Source organism: Amphibalanus amphitrite, unplaced genomic scaffold (genome assembly GCF_019059575.1).
Source record: "Amphibalanus amphitrite isolate SeventyFive unplaced genomic scaffold, NRLGWU_Aamphi_draft 000661F_arrow, whole genome shotgun sequence".
NCBI lineage: Eukaryota > Metazoa > Arthropoda > Thecostraca > Balanomorpha > Balanidae > Amphibalanus > Amphibalanus amphitrite.
Genome location: NW_024882155.1, coordinates 198,595 through 221,914, shown reverse-complemented (window position 1 = coordinate 221,914; position 23,320 = coordinate 198,595). Strand labels below are relative to the sequence as shown.

At 51.4% G+C, this 23,320-nt stretch overlaps 1 protein-coding gene across 3 annotated transcripts in view; it reads left to right on the top strand.

Annotated features, from left to right (window-relative positions):
* The window catches only part of LOC122364199 (fibril-forming collagen alpha chain-like), a 42,149-nt gene that overhangs the window by 8,108 nt on the left and 10,721 nt on the right, over nucleotides 1-23,320 (top strand). For all 3 annotated transcript variants that reach the window (XR_006253508.1, XM_043334350.1, XM_043334351.1), the window contains 18 exons: nucleotides 163-388; nucleotides 728-852; nucleotides 1,132-1,338; nucleotides 8,101-8,199; nucleotides 8,572-8,680; nucleotides 9,026-9,213; nucleotides 9,439-9,744; nucleotides 10,000-10,161; nucleotides 10,488-10,649; nucleotides 10,818-10,935; nucleotides 11,171-11,304; nucleotides 11,521-11,872; nucleotides 12,090-12,493; nucleotides 12,617-12,832; nucleotides 13,192-13,407; nucleotides 13,680-13,946; nucleotides 14,256-14,454; nucleotides 14,796-14,974. Coding sequence is in view for 2 of the 3 variants with exons in the window: in XM_043334350.1 (XP_043190285.1) it covers nucleotides 163-388; nucleotides 728-852; nucleotides 1,132-1,338; nucleotides 8,101-8,199; nucleotides 8,572-8,680; nucleotides 9,026-9,213; nucleotides 9,439-9,744; nucleotides 10,000-10,161; nucleotides 10,488-10,649; nucleotides 10,818-10,935; nucleotides 11,171-11,304; nucleotides 11,521-11,872; nucleotides 12,090-12,493; nucleotides 12,617-12,832; nucleotides 13,192-13,407; nucleotides 13,680-13,946; nucleotides 14,256-14,454; nucleotides 14,796-14,974 (3,669 nt within the window). In the remaining variant the exon portion in view is untranslated. The remainder of the gene's footprint in view (nucleotides 1-162; nucleotides 389-727; nucleotides 853-1,131; nucleotides 1,339-8,100; nucleotides 8,200-8,571; nucleotides 8,681-9,025; nucleotides 9,214-9,438; nucleotides 9,745-9,999; nucleotides 10,162-10,487; nucleotides 10,650-10,817; nucleotides 10,936-11,170; nucleotides 11,305-11,520; nucleotides 11,873-12,089; nucleotides 12,494-12,616; nucleotides 12,833-13,191; nucleotides 13,408-13,679; nucleotides 13,947-14,255; nucleotides 14,455-14,795; nucleotides 14,975-23,320) is intronic.

The window sequence follows — 23,320 nt, the reverse complement described above, 5'->3', positions numbered from 1 at the left end:
TACCAATGCATTGTTTTGTGTTATGTCTTCTAAGACTTATTTTTCTTACCCATTTTCTAACTTAATTTTCTACGTAATTTTATTGCGCACTGCTGTCTATCTCTTCTTATTCTCTTTTAATTTCACTCCCTCCTCACGGCTCTATCCCCCTCTGATCAACAGGATCTGCAGGGTGTCACCGGCGACCCCGGCCCCACCGGTCCGCCGGGCCAGCCGGGCACGCCGGGTACACCGGGCACCCCGGGCCAGCCGGGAGGGCCGGGACCCACGGCCGACCCGTCCAACTACATCGCACAACTACAGGCGTCACTGGGAGGCGACAAGGGACCGGCCCAGCCGCTCTACCTACAGGCGCAGACCGGACCGGCCGGAGCCCGCGGCGCGCCCGGTCAGTAACAGTAGATGAGGACAGAGTCGAACTAACTACATAGGGGACTGAGTCCAACTACGCAACTCAGGGCTGGATGTGCCAGTGTGTCATGGTGCAGTTTTTGCAGCTCATAGCACGTCTCATTATTACAATTTCGGACGTGATTTTAGCCTTAGGGCGATATATTCCTACACCTAGCTGGTTGTCCAAAAGTATTTGATATGTCCGCACATTAATGGCAAATCTTGTCTAAGAGTGTCTCGCTGTCTTCCTGTCGTTGTCTCCCTGTCTGCCTACCGTGCCACTCCCCTATTTGTGTGTGCCCCTATGTCTGACGCCGTTGTCCGTCGACGGCAGGCCCTCCCGGCCCGTCGGGACCGCAAGGTTTCCAAGGAGTGCGAGGAGAGCCAGGTGATCCAGGACCTCCGGGCCCCGTCGGCAGCCCAGGACCCAGAGGCGTGCCCGGTATTCCCGGAAAAGATGTGAGTCCCAGGTTGAGAAGAACGCTGTAATGGTTAACACCTTTCTTACATTTCTCTTTGTTGACAATAAAATTATGTTTAAGGTCAACAAGATTTGCTGGTCATTTTGCAGTACATTTTGATGGTTGCATGCTGTGCATGAGCACATGATAAACGAGATATAAATAGTCGAAAATACTGAACGGTGGAAGATACCTGAGCAAACTTACGGAGCTTTGACAAACCAATGTTATCGCCCTTGCAATCTTAATACCTTGTGACCTATATGCCTGACCTCAGGGTGAGAACGGCGAGGACGGTTCTCCGGGCCCTGCGGGCGCCCAGGGCCCCACTGGGCCCCGCGGCCTTCCCGGGATGCCTGGAATGCCGGGACCCAAGGGCCACCGCGGCTTCCCCGGCACGGACGGCGCCAAGGGCGAGATCGGTCTGCCCGGGGAAAAGGGTGGCATCGGACCGGCCGGCCGGCCAGGGGAGCCAGGACCACTGGTAAGGAAGCGTCTGTGCACTGAGAAAACAGTGTCCCGATTTTCGGGCTCAGAGACCAGTTTTCGGGCTAATGTACCATATTCAAAACAGACAGCACATTTCGAGAATACTTTCTGAGCTAGCGCCACATGGGCTCATACGATCCCTTAAATCGGTATCATTGATCGCAGAAACAGAGCTCAGTCAGTACCCATTATCGGTGTCAAGCTCTAAAACTAGTCTCACTATGATACCAGTTTTCAGCCTGATCCCCATTTTCGAGCTCACCTGATTCCAGTTTGAGGGCTCAAATTGTGTGGTGAAGCCAATATTAGGGCTCACGTCATCGCTTTTCGGGGCTTTGGTAAAAGCTGGATTGCGTCAGCTGGCTGGCCAGCTGGCGACGCACGAAAGGTATTTAATTTTAGATATACCTAAGCGCGGTAGTAGGATGGACATAAATATTTCAAATGGCTTTAAATGAAAAATTGATTGGTAAATATTCATTCTTTTATATCTAGCATTGATATGTAAGAAGCTCTGCTAGCGCCACCATACGGCGCCAGCTGGCAAAAAATCCAGTTAATACCAGAGCCCGCTTTTCGTCCGATGCAGCCCCTCCTCCCCCCTCCCCCGTGTCCAGCAGCTGCGAATAAGACGAAGCCGCGGACAAACTTTTTTTTTTGCTCGGCCAGCCTAGCGCCAGTCTCGAGCGGTGGGACAGTTAACCGGCAATTTTGGCCGGGATGCAAAAGTTACGTTAAACCGGTTTATGTTAACCCGGGAGCAAATAACAACGTGGGAGCCTATCTTAGGTGTGGCAAAGCTAACGGATTACTTACTTGTTGCCGAGGTGCCCAAAGAAGGTACTGGAACCGAAAACACAACATTGGTTCATGTCTTTATTAACCCTCGCCGGCCGAGGGGGGGGGCGGGTGCCGCCCCCCCCATAGGGTTTTTTCGCGATAGCTCCGAACACGCTGGCGATAGAGAGCTGAAACTTGTCATACCTGACCTTTGATCCAAGCCGCATCTTTTGACACCAACCGCATTTTTGGGTCAGGTCAGGTCACTGACCTATGACGTCATAAGTGAACCTCTGCACGGTCGTCAGATGTCGCAACTTCGCAACGCCCTCACTGCCAGAGGAGATGTCACAGGGAAATGAAACTTGCAGGATCTAGTATCCATTATGAGTCGCACAACTTGTATATCTCGGATTTTTCCTAAAGGTCATATGAGGTCAGGTCATTTTCGTGACCTCACCATTATAAGTCAATGGGGAAAAATTCAAACTGCTATTCTGGCGCCGGAAACGATCTCCAGCTATCTCAAGTACACAGAATCGTGATTTGATGCACTCCTTGCAAGGTTAGATGCGTCACTTTTGCAATGTTGACCTTCCGTGACGTCATTTATGACGTCATCAAGGTCATATTAGTTTTTCGTCAATAACTCCCGATCAAATTGAGCTAGCGAGTCGGGAAAGCCACCAATGGACTCAGGAAGACCTGCCGAATCGAATGATATGCGATATGACCTCTTTCGACCAACTTCGTGACCTGGGGGTGCTGACCTGACCTTGACCTGAGGTCAACACCCTAAGTTGACCTGACCCGAACAAAAAGTATATCATTCGACGCGCCTGAGCAAGGCGAACACGATGCTGCCAAAATCGCGGCTCTGCGGCCGTTTTTTGCGAAGTTATTCACCAAAAACTGAACCGTACCCTGGGGCACTTGACCTGACCTCAGAGGTCACCGGTTGACCTAGGACCTTAAAATCGGGTACCAATCTCTGCGTCTCGTAACGGCGCACACGCTCGTTTTTTCCGCGACGCGCTAGCTCCACCAGGGGCGAAACGGCGAGGGGGGGGTCGTACCCGCCCCCCCCCCTCGGCCGGCGCGTATGTAGAAAACCAATAGGTCCGGCGAGGGTTAACATTCATACACACAGTCATACTTGTGCAAGGTGTCAGTGTTCGGTTGTGGGGTGTAATAGCCAGGGAAAAAGTTCTATGAACTGAAAAACCCGGCGCCTATTACTTCGCAACATGGTTGTGTATTCAACATGAACTGCAAGGAGTGCAGACGACATTGCCTGTGCTAACTTAACGTCTCACGGGCAGCGCCGCGCTCTGACACCTTGGTCCCAGAAGCGGCGGCGTTTCTGACCGCAAATCACCGGAGAGCCGGTCGACGCCGTTGAGGGGACTGAGCAGGCCGCTGCCAGCTCCACCTTCACGTCCGCGCGGCGCAGCTCGGTGTGCGGCGGCGGCTCATCGCGCGGGCCGCACCCGTCCGTCCGCTGCACGAGCCGCTTTTCGATCCGACAGCGCAACACCGGCACGCCATTGTGCTGGCTGAGCGGCGGCAGCGGCACGTAGGCAACAAAACAGTAGAAATCGATGGGCCTGGATCGGCGTTGCCAGCAACGCCGGCAGCGGCGCGGCGGGAGGCGCCAGTGCCGCCGTCGGGGACGTGTGCCCTTCGCTGCGCTCATTCGAGTTGGCCGGCCGGCCGCGCGGCGTAGTCCTTTTGACACGGTGCGAGAAGAGCCGGATGAAGGTGGACTTTTTATTGGCGTTGCTGGTGCTCACGCCGCCGGCGTCCAGTTTGGGCGGCAAGTCCGAGTACCAGGAGTCGGACAAGTCCCGCGCGAACGCCGCCAGCCGGTCGTCGTCACTGCTGGCGGCGGCCCGGCCGCGGCCCCTGCCAGGCCGCGCCACCTTCACCGGCGCAGCCGCCTTCAAACTGCCCTTGCCAGGCGCGGATACAAGGGGGGGCCATGGGGGCCATGGCCCCCCCCTTGGCCGATTTTTTTCAAAAATAAAATAAAAAGTTAAAAAGTTAAAAAGCTGAAAAGGGGGCCTCCTGAAAATAAAGTGGCCGAAATCCGATGAGCTTTTTTTTTTAACCTACCCACTTAGTTATTTCTTAGAAGACTAGCTGAGAAGACTCCTTTGTTAGAAGATTGGTAAAGCTTTTCATAACTTCGAGGTCTCTTATACTCGCAGAGATGACCACTTTTACAGGGCCTCCTAACCTGCACAGAGGGCCTCCAAGCCTGCACAGATGTTGAGATGTTGCCTGAACAGCTAGATAAGCTCAATAGACGCAGTTTTTTGGGGGGGCCCAACAAGTGGGAAGATGGGGCCTCCAACAGGTGGGATTATGGGGGGGCCTCCTGGTTTCTAATGGCCCCTCCCTTGGAGATTTTCTGGATCCGCCCCTGGCCCTTGCTGGGCGGCGGGTTGGTCGGCGGAGGCGGCAGCGGTGCCTCGACGTCAGTCCGAGTCGCTGTCACTGGGCGGCCGCCGCGGAGACGGCTTCTGTTTGACCCGCAGCCGGCCTGGGCCGGCTCGGCGCCCTCGGCCGGCGGCGCGCGCCGTTTCGAGCGTTTCACCTTTTCACTGTTACTCTCGCCTGGTCCTCAGCGTCGAGCGGCTCGGCGCTGTTCGGTTTCATGTGGCCCATGCTGCTGGGAAACTCGGGTGGGGACAGCTTTCTGACTGGAGTGCCGTCGAAGATGGAGGAGACGGGGGTGCTCGCAGAGTCCTTGCCCAATGCCCATGATAGAGCCGAGGCTCCACTGGACGCCCAGCTTAATCGGGCTATCGCCGCCCTCCTTCTATGGTGGATTCTTCGGCCCCCTACAGCCACTAGGGCCATCATATACTCCCAGATGGCGGCACCTAGGGGATGAGGGGGGGGGGTGTCTGGGCCACTTGTCCACCTCGTGGCGTCGCCAGCGACGCCTGCGAGTCGGAGCAAATGATTATGGGGTCTTCCTCGAAGGACGGGTGCTTCAGGAGATGTTGCTTTGCCGTTTTGGGCGCCACCATCTCAGATCGGTAAATGGAGCAAATCCTCCCCGCCGCCTCCCGCAGTACCAATGTTGTACTGTCTGGGTGCTCGGTGAGGACCCCAGCGCCGCCTTCCTATTACTCCCCCGGTCGCAGCCCCGTCGACCCAGGCCCACGTCGCACGCTGGGGGAGCGCTCCCAGTCACGCCTCCGCAGCACTCCTCCTCGCTGTCGCGGACGCCCCGATCGGCAGCAGGTCCAGGTGGACCGTGACGCCGTCTGTTGGCGTCTACGGGGGCAGTCTCGTGGATAAGCGCGCCTCGGCGGGCAGCGCCACTCCAGTGGTCCCACACCGCTCCCCCGCGCTCTCTCCAGCCGGTCACTGACTTCAGTCACGGTTGGGGGGGGGGGGGCTTCCGCCACGACGCGGCGGGTCCTCCGACGGGAGGGAGAGCGCCTTCGCCAGTAGGCGCGATGCCAGCGCATCCCTCCTCATCTCTCCATCGGCACGACGCCCGCCTCGGCCCTCACGGCGAGTCTTGGAGCATGGAAATCGGGCAGCCAGTGATGACTCATGCCACCATCAGCATCTCCGCCTCCAGGACGCCAAGATGTGTGGCCGCAGCCGCAGGCAGCCACGCCGACCCCGCTGCCCGCATGCCCAAGTAGTCTCGAATCGCTGACACCTCTCCTGAAACAAGAGTGGTGTCGTAAACTTAAACCCCTTGCTGGAGCCCGCCAGCCGCGACAACACCGCCACACCAATTTTTGTGACCCCGGAACTTCCGTCCCGAGCCTTATTTCACGGCACGATGCTACAGTGCGCTACACGTATTGTGGTATTCAGCTTCCATGGAAACATCAACTAATTTGGACGCTCAAACATGGGAGTCAGGAGTGGTTAAGGCCCAGAGCGTTCTGTCTGGTTTATAAAACCTTGGCCGGCAGATGTAAACGTGCTTTTTGTATAAGTGGCTTAATTTTGACGCAAAAGGGCACTAACCTTCGGCGCAAATAATGCAGAAATTTCAGCGCAAATTGCAAAATAGCTTGCGCCGAACTTCGGCGCATGACGGCTTCACGGGCGTCCGGCGTACCATATGGATGTTTTCCAGTTTGGGCTGCAGGTTTTAGCTCTAGGTTTTAGACTGTAGGTTTTGGGTTGGGTTGGGCTGGGCTGGGCTGGGCTGGGCTGGGCTGGGCTGGGCTGGGCTGGGCTGGGTTGGGCTTGGCTGGTTGGGGTGGTTGGGTTGGGTTGGATTAGGTTAGGTAAGTTTAGGTTAGTTTAGTTTAGGATAGATATGAATACCTATTTTTTGTAAGTTGAATTATTTTTTTCATTTTGTAGCATCATATGCCTTCCATCTTTGAACTGCCATATTCAAGCACCAGAATAAGTATGGACTCGAACCTTTTCCAGTCTGGATGCCTGTATGGAAGTTGTGCAAAATCATGCAGCTGAAGGTATTGTAACCACAAATAAGAGCTCATGACTCAAGTCTCAACTTGTCCATAATTGGTTATCTTGATGTATACTTGTAGACCCTTCCTCTTACTTGGCACACAGGCATGGTGTCACAGTGTTCTAAAATTGGATTTCAATTGGGTGTCCCAATAAAAAAAATCTGAAGACAAAATGAGATAGATTTAGTCTTTCCGCAAAACTGCATAATGCCATTTTTACCTCAGATTTTGTCAGAACCTTCACAGGATCTGAAATGAAATGATGTAGAGTAGATGCATCAACTGTCAAGTCATGCGTAACCTAGCAGCTGGCTGTTGAATCAAACTTTTGACATATTTTTTTAGCAAAGATGAAATAAAGCCACTTGTCATATTTTTAGGATGAAAACATTTTCCCCATCATGTGTGGTTATTCACCTAAAATTCTGAAACATGGAACACTGTCATACCAGCATTCCATCATGTCAACCAGCATTCCGCAGCATGTTAGCAGAAGCAGCAGCATGTTATAAGTATATGAAAGATCCAAATAGGTTGTAGGTTGGTAGGTATTGGTACTAAGTTTAACTTAATAGGTTAGTAGGCAAGGTAAGGATTAATTTTAGTTGAGCATCAAGATAACCATTACGAACAAGTAACAAAATCCTTACCTACCCTTGAAAGCATTGCTTCAATCACATCATCACGAAGAACCAGACAAAATTTTTGCACATTCTTACACTATTTGACATCCTGAATCCAGATATGATGCTTTCATGTGGCGCAAATACAAGAAAAACGAATAATCAAACCCGTGCGTATTCGTATCAACGGCGCCACAATTGTAGATCAGACCTTTTCTGAACAAATGCCACCACAATTTTAATTGATAAGGGATTAAAATGGCATGAGCATCAACATCTTGATTTTTTCTAAAAGATAGCGATAACTGATAACTAATAACTTACCATTCATTTTGAAATCACGGCGGTAGGTACACCAACACATGGCACTGAAAACAGCAAAAGACGGAATGGCGGAATGTCGTATGGAGCCCTAAAACGCAGCTCGAATTGAGCCCGAAAAGGAAGACGAACTGATGCCGCTTTCGGGGCTAATGTACTTTGAGCCCGAAAAGGGCGCCTAACTGATCCCGATTTTAAAATCATACAGATTTGAGCCCTGTTTTGGCACTCATATGAGCCCTTATTCAAAAATGTTCTCAAAGTGTTTTCTGAGTGTATGTAAGGGACCGCCATAAACGGTTGGAGGCATAGTGGGGCCTGATGTCTTTTACATATCTTTAAACAGTGTCTGAATGAAATTTAAGTTGCTTTACCATTTTCGTTCTAGGATGTGCTTCGAGTTTATTATACATGTCTAATGTCTTTTTTGCCGCCAGTAGCAGCCTGTCATTTGAGTCACTCGTTCAGATATGATCAGTCCCTATCCCAAACATGCTTAGATTACTGCCGTCTACATATATCGACATGAACTCTGATTCTGTATTTGTGCCCGTGTGTGCGTGCCGACAGGGTCCCGCTGGTCCCCGCGGAGAGCGAGGCAGGGACGGACCACCCGGTCCGGCCGGTCTCCGCGGCATTGACGGCATCGCTGGACCGCCTGGTCCACCGGTAAGACTTTCCGACAGTAGGCGCTGAGGTGTCTGAATCCACGCAGGCTGTGCTAGAACGCTTGAAAATATTGCTGTTGCAATATCTACCGATAAGCCAAATCACTACCCGCGCGACATAGCACAGAAGTTGGCTCCGTTCACGAGCGGGTATTGCGGTACAGCCTAACTTTAGGCGCCTACCACTAGTGTCATCTAGCGGCCGGGCGATCAACTACAGTCTACAAGCGGGCGGGTAGCTGTAACTTTTACGCTCTGCACGATAGAAGGAAACGGTTTTAAATGGAACACTTTTACAATAAAATAGATAATATATGACCTCTCTACTGCTGATTTGGTGCACCGACCTGTGATACCCTTCTCTTCCGTCCAGGGCGCAGCCGGCAAGTCGGGTCCTCCCGGCTTCCCCGGTAGTCCTGGAGCTAAGGGAGACCGCGGCGCCGAGGGACCCAAGGGCAGCGTGGGACTCCAGGGACCTCGCGGTAAGTGGTTCTGTGCCGAAGGCCTATCTCATGAACCAAGCGTCATGTTACTGTTACTCACTCTCTGTTAGTCTATATAATGATTTGGATGTGATGAAGTTATAGCAGACTTAATAAATGTTGATTAAAATAAAAATTTGTGAAGCACTTATCAATGCGTGCTTAAACACGTGTTATAAATACGTTTCGTATAAGTTACATTTCCCGCATATTCCGATCTTATTTACCGTACTCTATGTGTTTTACGATAAGTGTGACTTCCTGGACGTCCCTGACGTTCAAGCTGTGTATGTTGATTAAATGCCCTGAGTCTGTCCTCTGACCGAGCGGCATTCTCTTTACCAGGTGAGGCCGGCGCGCCCGGTCTTCCCGGCGAACAGGGCGCTCCTGGTAGGCCCGGAAAGGACGGAGCCGATGGCGAGAAGGGCAGCTTCGGAGCCCCCGGACCGATGGGCCCGCCAGGCTTCGCCGGCCCTCGCGGCCCGCCGGGTAACTCCGGCAGTCCCGGCCTGCCCGGACAGAAGGGAGAACAGGTGAGGGTCGGTCTGACGGAAATGATGGGTATTTTAGCGAGGTCGGGCTCAAGACACTACGAGTACAGGGCTTAGTTACGACTCCCTGAGGTCGTCTAATATCTCAAATCATCAAAGTACTATAAGCAAAGAGCCTGCTGTAGCTGAGTTGCACGTTAGACAATGCCTCGTCCATGAACTGTTATCGATGCAGCTGTATAACCGTAATGTTTTGTTTTGTTTCAGGGTCTCACCGGCTCTCGCGGCCTGAAGGGCTCCGTAGGCTCCAAGGGCGACTCCGGAGAGATGGGAGCCCGCGGCGCGCCGGGCCCGCCCGGATCGGACGGCCGACGCGGCCGGCGGGGTCTGCGGGGTCCGCCGGGTCTGCTGGGCCCTCAGGGCGAGCGCGGCCCGCCCGGCTCGCGCGGCCTGCCCGGTGCTGACGGCCCGCCCGGTCTGAAGGGTTCCGTGGGCGACCGTGGACAGCCGGGCGCCATGGGACAGAAGGGCTCGACTGGAGACACCGGAAGACCGGGACCGCCCGGACTGGTGGTGAGTGCTGACTGCTGAGCATCGTGTGCCGAGTACCGAGTACACCTTTTTATCCTTGAATTAAAACGGGTACGAAGAAATTTTCGAAGAAAAGCATTGTTTCTCTGCTGACATATTTATGCTACACTCATTGGTAAAAGTACTTCGAAATAGCTTCAGAGCAATGGATAGGAAGCATGCTAACTGCCTCGGATACCTTGCTATGTTTTAGGTTCCTTTATGGAGCGTACTGACTGTAATCTGCTCGTTTCACAGGGCGAGCGAGGTCTGCAGGGCCGCACCGGCAGTCCCGGCCGTCCGGGCCGCACGGGAGACCGTGGTCTGCCCGGAGCTGACGGCAAGAACGGAGAGATGGGCGCCACCGGAGCGCCGGGTCTTCCCGGACCCGTGGGACCCATCGGAGCTCAGGGTCGACCGGTCAGTTACAGTGGGTGGGCCGTGACCAGCGGTCTGCTGCCTCATGTCTGATGACTATTGCCCGGTGACATTAAGAACCGATTTAAGGAAAATCTACGGGCGAGTGAACATATATTCCTCATGTTTTTAGCGTGTGCTACAATTAACAAATGCGTAAAATAATCAACCAAGGCAGTGCATTGGTCTACGTTCGAGAGTGTTATGTAACTGGAATAATAGAGGTGTTTTACTTTTTTTCTACGAATATGGCTTATCATAACCAGTCATCAATGACCTCTATGATCACATCTTGTGACAAGCTAACACATATTCGGTTGCCTTTGCAGGGAGAATCAGGCAAGGACGGCAAGCCTGGCGAAGCCGGTCCTCCGGGACCACGTGGCGACGCTGGCCGTGACGGACCAATGGGACCAATTGGACCGCCTGGACCACCGGGGTCGGCCGGCGCCCGCGGTCCCGTCGGACAGACCGGTGCCCGCGGCTTCCAGGTACGACCACCGAGGGAGTGACGGATCCTAACGGTTAGACTGCCGGTGTCCTCGTTAACATTGGCATGTGATTGTTTGAAATATTTCTTACTTTTGATGACGACAGATGGCGTTGCAGTTTTGAAGCTACGAAACACGGCATGTCTGACGATATTGTGATCATTCCAGGGACCTCCTGGAACTCCGGGTAGCCCGGGTAACCCCGGCAAGGACGGCGAGACTGGTCTGCAGGGCCCCACCGGACCGCCCGGAGAGAGCGGTCCCCGCGGCGCCCGCGGCTTCCGAGGTGGGTCCGATCGCACGGCACAGACTATAGGCCCTTACACAGGCTGTGTTTGGCACATATCTGTCTCATGTATGACCAAGCGAACGAGACTTTTGCATTGTTTGGTAACTGCCAGATACGTTTTTCTTTCCTCGAGAGATGGCATGGCTAAGAGATCTTTGCCTAGTTCATTTGCTATCATGCCGTCTCTAGTTATATTTGTTGTCCGCTCGGCACTTGCCCATTCCGTCAACAGGTGAGCGCGGCGCCATGGGTCCTCCCGGAGAGGCTGGCCAGCGCGGCGAGCAGGGCGCCATCGGTCCCGATGGACCGCCCGGCCCCATCGGACCCACCGGAGAAAAGGGCCACCGAGGAGCGCCCGGACTTGTGGTCAGTAAGACCTGAAACTCGCCGGCTTCAATAGTGTTATCGTAGATACTACTGAGTTGACGGATGCCTGTGTGGTCCCGCCACTGCTATCGGAGTTTTCCATATTTGACGAAATTATTGATGTACTGAATTAGACAATGAACATTGCACATTGCGGATGTTCATGTTTTGTTCGCCGAAAACCAATGCGTACTCTAACGCGTCGGCTTGTTGCAGGGTCTGCCCGGCAGGCGCGGTCTGCAAGGCCAAGCTGGCCCCAAGGGCGAGATCGGCTCTCAGGGCAAGATAGGACCGGAGGGCCCCGCCGGCCGGCCGGGCCCGCAGGGTCTCCAGGGAGAGATGGGTCCCATGGGCCCGCCGGGACAGTCCGGAGAGCGTGGAGAACCGGGCTCCCCGGGACCCCCTGGAGAGATCGGCAAACCGGGTCTGCTGGGCGCGCGCGGTCCGCCCGGCCCGCAGGGTCTGCGTGGCTTCCCCGGTCAGCAGGGCATCACTGGATCGACCGGCCCAAAGGGACAGCAGGGCCTGCCTGGACAGAAGGGAGCTCAGGGAAACCCGGGAACCGAAGGTAAGGATGGTCTATGAACGGCGCTCTCCATTAAAAAATAAGCAATGTCCGTCGACTTAAATTAAACAATAAAGAGTTGTTATCCAGTCGTATTGCAAGAAACATTGTAAGTAAATAAAAATGTATATTGTTTGGCTCGCACAGCCCAGCCTGTTTGTTCTAAATTGTTCTGCTTCACCAGGCAGTGACTGACTGATACCGATTTTGCAATCCACAGGAAAGCCTGGTCCGGTGGGCGCTCCGGGCCCTTTGGGTCTCACGGGAGCCAAGGGCTCTCGCGGAGACCCGGGACCGGTGGGCCCCTCCGGCTCGGCGGGGCCCCCTGGCCGGCCGGGCGAGCAGGGCCCACAGGGCCTCCAGGGCGCCACCGGCCAGCCGGGTCTGGCCGGCCTGCCGGGCATCAAGGGCGCGCAGGGCGACATCGGCCGGCCGGGCATGCCGGGCGCCGCCGGCAACCCGGGCAGCCCCGGACCGGAGGGCGTCAAGGGCAGCTCTGGCTCTCCGGGCCTGCCAGGCCTGATCGGACCCGTCGGCCCTCCGGGAGCCGCCGGCGAACGGGGCCTTCCGGGTCTCCCCGGAGGCCCGGGGCCCAAGGGACCGCAGGGACAGCGCGGATCACCGGTAAGTGCCTTTCTCTGTGCTTGTAAACAGACGTTTGTATTTATTTGTCAAACATTTCCGTTTATTTTCCATCGCTATGAAAAGGCACAGAAGTGACGTTTACCTCTCATCCTCTGCCACCAGGGAGAGCCGGGAGAGGTGGGATCTCGCGGCCTGGAGGGCCCTCAGGGCCAGCCGGGTCTGCGGGGCCCGCCCGGAAACCCGGGTCCGGCCGGAGAGCAGGGCCCCATCGGTCCCGAGGGCAAGGTCGGCGCGCCGGGCATCAGCGGCCGTCCTGGAGACAAGGGACCGCCGGGAGACGCCGGGCAGCCGGGCATCGCAGGACCGCCCGGCCTCCAGGTCAGTAGCGCATCACCCGCTAGTTGCCACCGGAGTGTCCATCAACTAGTGACAATCGTACGACGAAGAAACACCGTTATGAGATGTCACTTGGCTCGATAAACATTTTTCATTGTTTTTAGGGTCAACAATTCTCTTCAGATACTATCGATTCAGATTAGTTATCGTTTGCTCGCTGCTGTAATTGATATAGTCTTCGGTGTTGCGTGATCTTCTTGGTCATATGATGCATCAATGTTGACCACCATCTCTGTTGTGCATTAAACGCCGTCAGTAAATCCAATCTTTTCACGGTATACTCTGATGCACTCCGTAGTCACTGATCGTTCACTCCTTTAACATGCATTGTCTTTTGACAGGGCGCCCCGGGTCCGGTCGGCCCGCCGGGTCCCACCGGCGAGCGGGGCGAGCGTGGCGAGCCCGGTATCCAGGGCGTGGAAGGCCCCACCGGCGAGCGCGGCAAACAGGGCCCGCCCGGCCTGCAGGGGCCCCGCGGAGAGCGAGGCCCCGAGGGCGGCAAGGGAGACAAGGGCCACCGCGGTCTGCTCGGTCTGCAGGGACTGCCAGGCCCGGGCGTGAGTAAATTGGTCATCTTACTTGCTTAGAGCGCTTCCGACAAAACGTGATTAAGATTAAAATGTGTTGAATTTAAAATTTTTAAATGAATATATAAACTGATAAGCTATAAAATAACAGGTTAAACGACATATTTATCGTTCAACTAATTTAATTCCATGCCCTTCTGTCTATATAGGGATAAGTGGTCAATGTCAGTGTAACTTTTCTGATTGTATAACTATGTGCAGCTATCTATGAAAAACATTTTACGCCTGTCGCTCGTCCACAGGGTCCTCCTGGAGAGAAGGGTCCGCCGGGTACCCCGGGTCGGCCGGGCAACCCCGGCGAGCAGGGCATGAAGGGCCCGCCCGGCATGGACGGCGTGGCCGGTCCACAGGGCATCGCCGGCCCGCCGGGCCCGCGCGGCCCCGCCGGTGACTCGGGCCGGCCCGGCCAGCCGGGAGCGCCCGGACCCGCCGGCCCGCCCGGTCCCCCCGGAGAGTCCGTCGGATTCGACGTGGCCGCTCTGCAGGCGTTCATGCAGCCGTCATCGAAGGTAAGATAGCAGGGGAGAGGCTCTTATGTTTTTACGTTCTGAAAATCGCCTGGCCGTCTGTTAGCTGAGGCATAATGATCACTTATGTATTTCTTATGTATCTTTTCAAACGTTTGCACGTGAACCTATATAAGATTCAACCAAAGAGGATGCTTACTGCAAATGTTACAACTGCAAATGTTACAAAAGCCGACCTTTTTTTACTCCGTGTGCAAAGATTAGCACACACTTGTTAGTCACTTCTAGCAGTCTGCACACATAACGAACAACACGCCCAGCCTCATGTCACTCACCGTTTTCATCGCTCAGGGTCCGGACCCGCTCAACAGCGACGAGCCGGCACGACTCGGCAAGGATCTGACCGACGACGAGCGTAAGGAGATTGTCCTGATGGCCTACAACCAGCTGCAGGACAAGTTCAAGACGCTGATGAAGCCAGACGGCAGCGCCGACGCTCCTGCCAAGACGTGCCGCGACCTGGCCGCCGCCTACCCGGACAAGGAGAACGGTCAGTCGCGGGGCTCCCTGGGTGTCAGCCAGACTCGCTGGTGGGATGTGGGATGGCTCGGGGACAAATCCCATGTCGGGATAAGGAGAACGGTCGGTAAGAGGGCTTACTGGGTGTCAGTCAGGCGCACTGGTGGGATGTGTGGGAAGGCATGGCCTATGCAAGACGTCAGAGATCATTTACGCTTTTTTCGTGAACAGGTAACAACAGCTATCGAAAACAGAAGCACATCGGACACTCAAACAGGCGGTGCATGAGTCGTGAATAAGTCGTTTGTCTGATGCTGGATTATCAATCGAACCGTGTTGACGTTAGCTGACGGCCTCCTTTCTGTGGTTCAGGCGACTACTGGATCGATCCGAACGGCAGCGACAAGAAGGACGCCATCTTTGTCTACTGCGACATCGGCCGGCGGATGACGTGCATCAACCCGAACCCGCCGGCCACGGGAGAGATGGCCGCCTCCAAACGCAGCCGCGAGCACCAGTGGTTCTCCGAGGACATCGACGGAGGATTCGAGGTCAGAAACTACGCGGCCGTCCGACCCCTCGCTCGAGGCGACCGATCTCACCCAATACTCGTACAACACCCTCAGCTAAAAATTTTGACTTGCAGTACTGGGACCCGCAGTTGCTTCTGTACACACTACACCTTTTGTCAGTTTATTTCGGGGCGTAGTCGTCCATTTTAGAACTAACGAAATGTGTGTAGACATACCGCAATATTATGTACAAGAATCACATAATATCTCGGCGCAGGTTAGGCAGTCGGCGGTAAAGCATTCAATTTCGGCACAGCGGCAAAACGCTCCATTTTCAGCGATAGCGCAAGTAGAATCGGCTGCGCCAGCACGGGTTTAGAGGTAGCGCACGCTATTTAGCAACAGTAACAACCAAATTCGGCACTGTTCATTCAATTTCGGCGGGTAACCGGAGGCACCCAGGTGATTCATATTTTCAGGAACGCTTCTTGAGCATCAAATGAATCCCCATACAGCTTTGTGACTTTGAGATATTCTCAGGGGGAGAAAAGCAGGCCATTGTTTGTTTAGCGTCACAGTACCTACCTAAGATCGTTTTGCTGTTTCCCGTTTCGAATTCTGATGTGAAAATTGATAAACTTTACTGAATTAGTACCTACCTACTATCTATCCTAAAAAGATAACATCTGTGGGCTGGTTTCTTTTTTGTATTACCCGCTCCTGTCCGCACATGGCGGACGACGATCGAAAAGGCAACCGCCAATCGTTGTTGGACTCGAGGCAAGCCCCGATTCTCTTTCATTGAAGCACGTCTGTGCTGTTGTCACTGTGTGCCAAGTTTTTGCCCAAAACATGAACCCATTTTATCAAAAGACCTGTTATTTTACTTCACTTTGAAAGCAACCCATCACCTCGTCAATCAAACATAACACAATTAGCTCAGCCATACCAGAATAAGTCCTACCAATCGGTTATCGTTGCACTTCCTGTTATCATCTCCTATTAATCAACTGCCAGCGTGAAATATCAAACATCCCTTACCTACTGTGTGCAGAAGGACACGAAAATAAATTAATCATTCCGTATCGTATCATCACGCCTCCCCTCACCCCACCCTACCCCCACGAACACCACCAGACCCAGAGGCTTAGCGCCAACATTCTAACCCGTTCCATGGACAAGACTCGTGGTTGCGGCAGGTGTATTTTTCTCCCCCCCCCCCTCGCTGAGCATCTGACTGTCCATCCGGCGCTCGGCGCATCCTTTCAACAACCGCGCGACGACACCGGGCGACGGGCGTCTCTGGCGCATGGGCGGGGTCAAAGTTCAGTAGTCGCGTACCCTGTCGGCCTGGTTTTGTTCTCCGCCAGCTTCGTTTTAACCCGCGCACCGACGGGGGGGGGGGCGGATATCCGCCCCCCTGAGGTTTTTCGCGGATAGCGGGAAAACCGCGGCGCGTAGCGCCGCGAAATTTGGTATGACTATTCTCTCATCAATTTTACACATGGTGTGCAAGTTTGAACCTCCTAACTTTTAAGGTCAGGTCACTAGGTCACTTTGAATGACCCAACCTCAAGTCACTTTTTTGCAACTTTGTCATCGTGCCAGAGCTACAGTAGATGTCGGAGGCCTTTGAAAGTCGCAGGATGTTATTAGGTCATTAGTAGCTACAATTTGTATACCTCGGAATTTTGATGTCGGTGACCTAAGGTCAGGTCAATTTTGCGACCTCCCCATTATAAGTCAATGGGGGAAAAATCAACTCCCTGTTTTTACCACTAAAACGGGTCGGAATGGCCCCATATACCATACATGACTTCACATACGATCAACCTTCACTGCCTTGAGGTCTGTTTTGCTGTTGGGCAGCTGTAAGGTCATGTGACGTCATCAAAGGTCACCAAAGGTTTTTTGCCAATAACTCCTTACAGGAACAAGATACAGCCGCGCGGATGGTCTCATTGTGTTCAGCTCGTCAAGACGCATCGAATGATATACATGATGACCTCGAGGTCACGTGACCTGAGGTCAACCTTTGACCTTGACCTTTCGAGGTCAACATATATATCATTCGATGCGGATTGACGAGAGGATCACGATGATGCCCTTAGTTTGTTCCTATCTTGACTACTTCGAAAGTTATTCGAGAAAAACCCTCTCCATATCTAGCGCCGCCATTTTGACTTTTTCGACTCCTGTGACGTCATCTTTGACCTGACCTGAAAATGACCTTAGTAAAAATTGTAGACCTTGTCCGTGCGTATCCGATGCCGTTTACCGCTTGTCGCTATCTTGCTTCGTTCTCGAGATCTCAGGGGGGGGGGGGCGGTCATCCGCCCCCCCCGTCGGTACTAAGTTGGCGCAGACCCCCGTCGGTGCGCGGGTTAAGCAGGTGCCTATGCACTTACGTTATTTGTACTTCCTTGATAGAAATTAATCGGCACATTGTAATGCTTTGTTTAACCCGCGCCCTGCTGGGGGGGGGTGTTTGAACACCCCCCTTGTGGTTTTTTTGCGAATATCTCAAAAACGGCCTTATCACACATCAATTCTACACATGTTGTAAAAATTTCAGACCAAGGTCGTTCAAGGTCAGGTCACCAGGTCACTTGAAGTGACCTCACCTCATAAAAAGTTTCAATGTCTGTCATAGCCACACCGAGTGACCGATCGCTTTGAAACTTTCAGCGATTGCTAAGAGCAATAGCATGTACAAAATGTTTATCTCAGAATTTTGATATCGATGACCTAAGGTCAGGTCAATTCTGCGACCTCCCCATTACAAGTCAATGGGAGAAAATTGAAATGCGCCTCTTTGGGACGAAAGACATTATAAACACTCCCAAACACTGCATTACAAGTGGTTTAGACACACTGAACATGAAAATGGTGTCCGTGACCCCTGTTTATGCCCTGAGGTCATCTTAGGTCACGAATGGTATCTAACAGTTTTTCGCAAATAACTTTTGATAGAGGCATGCTAGAGCGATGAAAACGCCTTAGATGTGTTCAGCTCGACGATACGGATCGACTGATATGCAACATGACCCTTTCCGGTCAGGTCATGACCTTGACCTGAGGTCAAATTTTCAAGTTGACCTTTCAAGGTCAAGTTATAGTTCATTCGATGCGTCTTGACGAGAGGAACACGATGCCGGTAAAAGTAAGCTCGTACAAGGCTTGGGTCAAAAGTTATCGCAGAAAAACTGTTTCCGAAAAAATCGGTTATTTTTGCAGTTTTTGCCCCCTGCAGGCAAAACCGTTGACGTTAGGTCAAATCTGAGAGAATTACCCAGAAAGGGCGTTAATAGGGCTATCGAATGCGCTTTTCCGCGGCGCTGTAGCCCTATTGGTTCCCGAGTTATGCGTTGGCTTCTTGGAAATTGTCGACATTCGACCTGGAAATCGGCGAAATTTTGCCTTCAATGACCTCTGGTGACCTGACCTTTGACCTGACCAAAAAATTGACCGAAGTGATTTCCTCTTTATTTTTGACGCTCTTTCGAACGCCGCCTTCCGCGTATCGCTACGTGACCCAGGAGCCGAGTTAGAAAGGGGGGGGGGTGTTCAAACCCCCCCCAGCAGGGCGTGGAAATCCAGGACCCCCAGCCGGCGCGGGTTAACCCACAGAAAGCACGAACATGAAATCATGCTCATCGCTGGCGATGGCGAAAGGAATATTCGGCCATAACGGAGAAGGTGGAGGGCCGGAGGCATGCACTCAAGTCCAGACAATGAGACAGTGGCAACAGTAAACACCTTGAAAAACGTTTGACTGAATAACAATGCTCCAACAAGCTAATTTTGTAAGCAAGAAGTCTCTGCTTGCTTCCAAATAGCCACCGAAATTGAATGAATATCGCCGAATTTGGTTGCTGCTGTTCTAAATATCGTGCGGCCGTCTCCAATCTCCAACAGCATCGCCGAAATACAATGCGGACACGCCGAAACCGGGCGTCTTTTGCTGCTGCGCCGAAATTAAATGCTCTAATGCCGATCACCGCTATAAACGGCCGACATGCAATGCTATACTGATACATTGCTTTGCGGTATGTCTACAAAGAATCCGCTAGGTCTAAAATGGACGCGCACGTACCGAAATAAACTGACAAAAGGTGTAGTATTTCAGCGTATTCTTTGCCTGTGACACCGTTGGAGGCGAATTGGGAAATGATTGTGTGCTTATTAAAACCACCATCTGAAGGGCTTGAAACTGATGTGCTGCTCTCCTAATTCAGTGAACTTTTTATGGCTATATCAGCAAAACATTGTTTTCAGCGGTTTTTCCTGCCCCATTCCTTCTGAAACCTGGAACCGCTTATTCCATTTACTCCTGCCATCTGACGATGGTCGTGCTGACTACTAGTTACGGCGCTAGTTACTGCTCCAGTTTTGCACCCGGCACAAACTCAGGCGGCACCGGGCCGTGGCTCGACCATGGGGAGGGTCGGACCGAGCCGACTGCCTGGGGCGCGGTTAGATCGGACGCCCTGCTGGGGAAGGGGACGGGAGTGAGGGGGAGTGGAGGAGGTGGTCACGTGGTCCGTCCAAGCTCGCAGACGACCTGACCTGTCCTGCGCCCAGCCATGTTCCGTGATCCAAAATGGCACGAGAGCTGTGGAATGCCTGGAGGAGACGCTTCGAAAGCGAACTTCAGCAGCATTAATTTACCATATTCTGTGGAGATAAATTAATATTATCTTAATGCAGAAAAAATTGTATGCCCAAGCTGTATAAGCTGTATCTTTTTAAAAGTTGTAAATATAATTATTTTAGGGACTTATAGGTTTCGTATACACAGTGAATTGTGTTACAATAAGCCGTTTCGCTGTTATGGTTACTAACTGAATCTAGTTATCCTATTTTGTCACAGGGAATGACAATACAATAACAATACGAATAAAACCAGACGTTTCGCACAAAAAAGTGCCTCCGTCAGTGGCAAGAAATAAGTAATTAGGCATACATGTTTTCTTTCGATAACATCGATGAAGTAGTTATCTTTATTTTTTTTTAAAGATATATTTTCAACAGTTTTTTAAGCACATCATGGAAGCTTATAAACATTTGTGTATTTTATTGGCAACCCGGCTGGCCAGACCGAGACGGTGCCGCATTTAGTTCTCATCGATGTTAAACCTATACACTCATTTTTCTCCACTGACGAAGGCACGTTGTTGTCCGAAACGTTTGGTTTTATTCGCATTGTTTTTTATATTGTCATTGTCCGTGAGAAAAACATACTCATATGGACTGGTCTCAGTTCATATAGAAATTGTTGCACATTCATCAACACAGATAAAATGAATATTAGCCCTCACCACACATATAAGTAGAGGTAAGTAGACCGCGCCCGCTGTTTTACACCAATAAATCGCGGCAAAGCGAAGGATTGCGACGATTCTTTGGTGCCCTGGAGTTAATCAATTTTACAACTTCCCGGAAAATTAAATAGCCCTTATCATTTTTGCATCTTGTCTGAGAATTTTAAATCCCTGAACCAAATAACTTTTAACCTGTGATTATTTTTCTCAAGATCATGTCAGGCCAGAATAGCAATTGAAAGTCAGCGCACATCTTCTGTGTGTTTCCATAGTCGTTTCGTGATTAGCAACGTGACAACATGTGAAATATATTATCTAATGTTTGTCTCATTAATTGTTGTGGGTGCCAAGGTCACGTGAAACTCAGGTTAAGGTCATTTACTTGAAATGATCTCGGTTAACTTCCTTAAATTTACACCTTTTTACTGTGGTTTTTAGGAAGTGTTGGTTTGAAATTTAGCACCCATTTTAGCATTTGAAAACTAGGCATACTTAGGTATCAGTTATAGTGCCTATGCAATATGATGCAAGGCTGTAAGTGCTGGTTAACATTCTATATAGCCGGCAGAACGCCTAATGGGTGATCTGGCGTGACCCGTCCTACCCCAAATGCTTTGATACATCATCTTTGATCAAAGCAAGTGCAAATTCGGAGTCAGAAGCAAGCCAAGTCCCAGCAAACTTCACTTGTAGAAATTCTAGCAGGACCCAATTTTCCGTGCTTTTGGGTTATTAACCTGATCTGGGAGGTCAACCAGTGACCTAGGATCTCAGCATTGACCAGGACATAAAAATAATTGGCTTTTTCTCGTCAGCGATGACCAGGACCCTCAAATCATCGGATTTCTCTCGTCACGAGCAACACGCTCTTTTTTATTTTTCAGCGAAGCTCTGGCTCTTTTTATCAAGGGCCGAATGGCTGAGGGTTTCTACGCCCCTCCGCTACATGTAAGACGCTGAAAAGAAATGCCTAAATAGGTGAGGTTTAAATATCGATTGCTTTTTAAGTGCCGAAGCCCGAAACACTTTAATTTACTTCGATAGCAGTTTTTAAGACCAACGAGCTCGAATAATATAACTTCTTGAACAATGTAAGCACCACATAAAATGAATCGTGAGAGAAGCGGCTCAAGATTAAGGAACTATGAGACACTTAATAAAAAACGGCATAGATTAGAAACTGCACCTAACTTGCACTGGTTTTTAAACTTTTTCGTTGCAGACTGGTAGATTAAATTTTGGGATTGATTTCAGCTGATGCTCAAATGGAGCTATTCATTCGTTCATTCATGCGACCATCCAATTCCATTCATAAAAGAAGCCAGTGACAAAATTGTTCATTTTAGATAAGTGTGAAATACAAACTCAATAAAAGTTTAATGATACGGCAAATTTGACAGCTTTTATAATGAACAGACAAATAACTTTAACGAATCAAGGTTGCGAGCCCCAAATAGGGGAGAGTGAGGTATAGATGAGCCAAGGCGCAAGTTTAGCCACCCCATGTTTCTCAGCTCCTACCGGTCCTATGGCGCTGATTGACTTGAGCTTCCATGTGCCGTTCGCTTACGATGCTGCAGTCTTTCACGTGAGACGGCAACGTTCTCACGCTCAGCACCCGGTAACATGTGGTATCGCCCCTGATAACTAAGACATGTTTGGCTTTAAAATGAGATTGTTATCTGCGGTGCAAGGTTATTTTCCTTAGCGGGTGTCATTAATCGAAAATGGCCACGGGTGGGGCAAGATGAGCCATTTTCACCTGGGGGAAGATGAGCCGGATAAGCCATTGTTGTCTCCGCTGTCGAAAACCAAACTGAGCTGCGCTTGTTTCTGCTGAATAAAAATGGTAGGAAATTGTTTTTCTTTGTTGATTACACAAGTTGTAAGTGATTTGCAGATTATCTGAAGGATAAAATGATTTCTTCCGTGATAGAAAACTTGACGAGTTATTGGAAGGCTTAAAACAGTTACTTTTTGATGGAGGAAAAAAAACTTTGCCATAAGTATGTATGCCATGGAGTAAATAAAAGAGCCCACTCTTCGCCGCGCCCGGGAAAAGAAGAGGTTCGCTTTTTCCATCCATGCTCAACTTTCCCCACGACGTGTCTCAACTTACCCCGCCCATGGGGTAAGATGAGCAACGTGCAAGATGATTTTTGACGTAGCCTTTCAGTACAAAAATAAGCGGTATGAAACATTTCTGGCCACCATTACATGCGCAATGACCACTCTGTCCGTCCAACCCGTAAACGCAGAAAAATGATCAGTAAGTTAGCCTGTAGCTTACGAAAAACAAAAGCGGCTCAACTTACCTCATTCATCCCTACGTTACACAATTGAGGGCATTTTTTAGGCCATCACAGTATTTGTCAACAATTGTTGTTTGGGGGGCTGGGGAGGGTGGTTACTGGCTCATAAACTGTCCCCCCCAAATAAAAGAAAACGAAACCGATCATCCGCGAAAAGAACTATTGAGCTCGAACCAAGGTGACGAATCGATTTATAGGTATGCAGGATGACTAACGATGCCACTTTTTGACTTCTTGTGTCAAATAAATTCCATCATCTGGATAGCACGTCAACATTCTATTTGACATTTTACAACAAACGTATACTATTTGGCGCGACTAGCCTCATAAATGTTCTGAAACTAAAACCGTTTCTTGGCAATTAACTTGGACCACGTCATCCCAGCTTATGCACGACAAAAATAAAATAATGCTTCAGGATCACTGGCCTGAATTCGAATGCTTAAAGTTTACTCAAAACCGGTGTGGCTGAGGCACTCTTCGCTACATCTCGTGACGGCCACCATTGTGTTGCATTTTTCGGTAAGCTATAAGTTAATAAGGAAAGGATTGGTGAGTGGGTTGAAAATAGCCCCCCTCCACCCCCCCCCCCCCACACCCCCTCCTTCTTCTGGAAACATAAGTAATCGAAAGATCTGGCGATGGTTTATCCACCTCCTCTGCCGCCGCGCTGCGAGGCCTCGATTCGTTCGGTATGTGGCTTCCTGAGCGGTCCTCCCCGGAGGCAAGGTGAAAGGTCATGGCCTGTA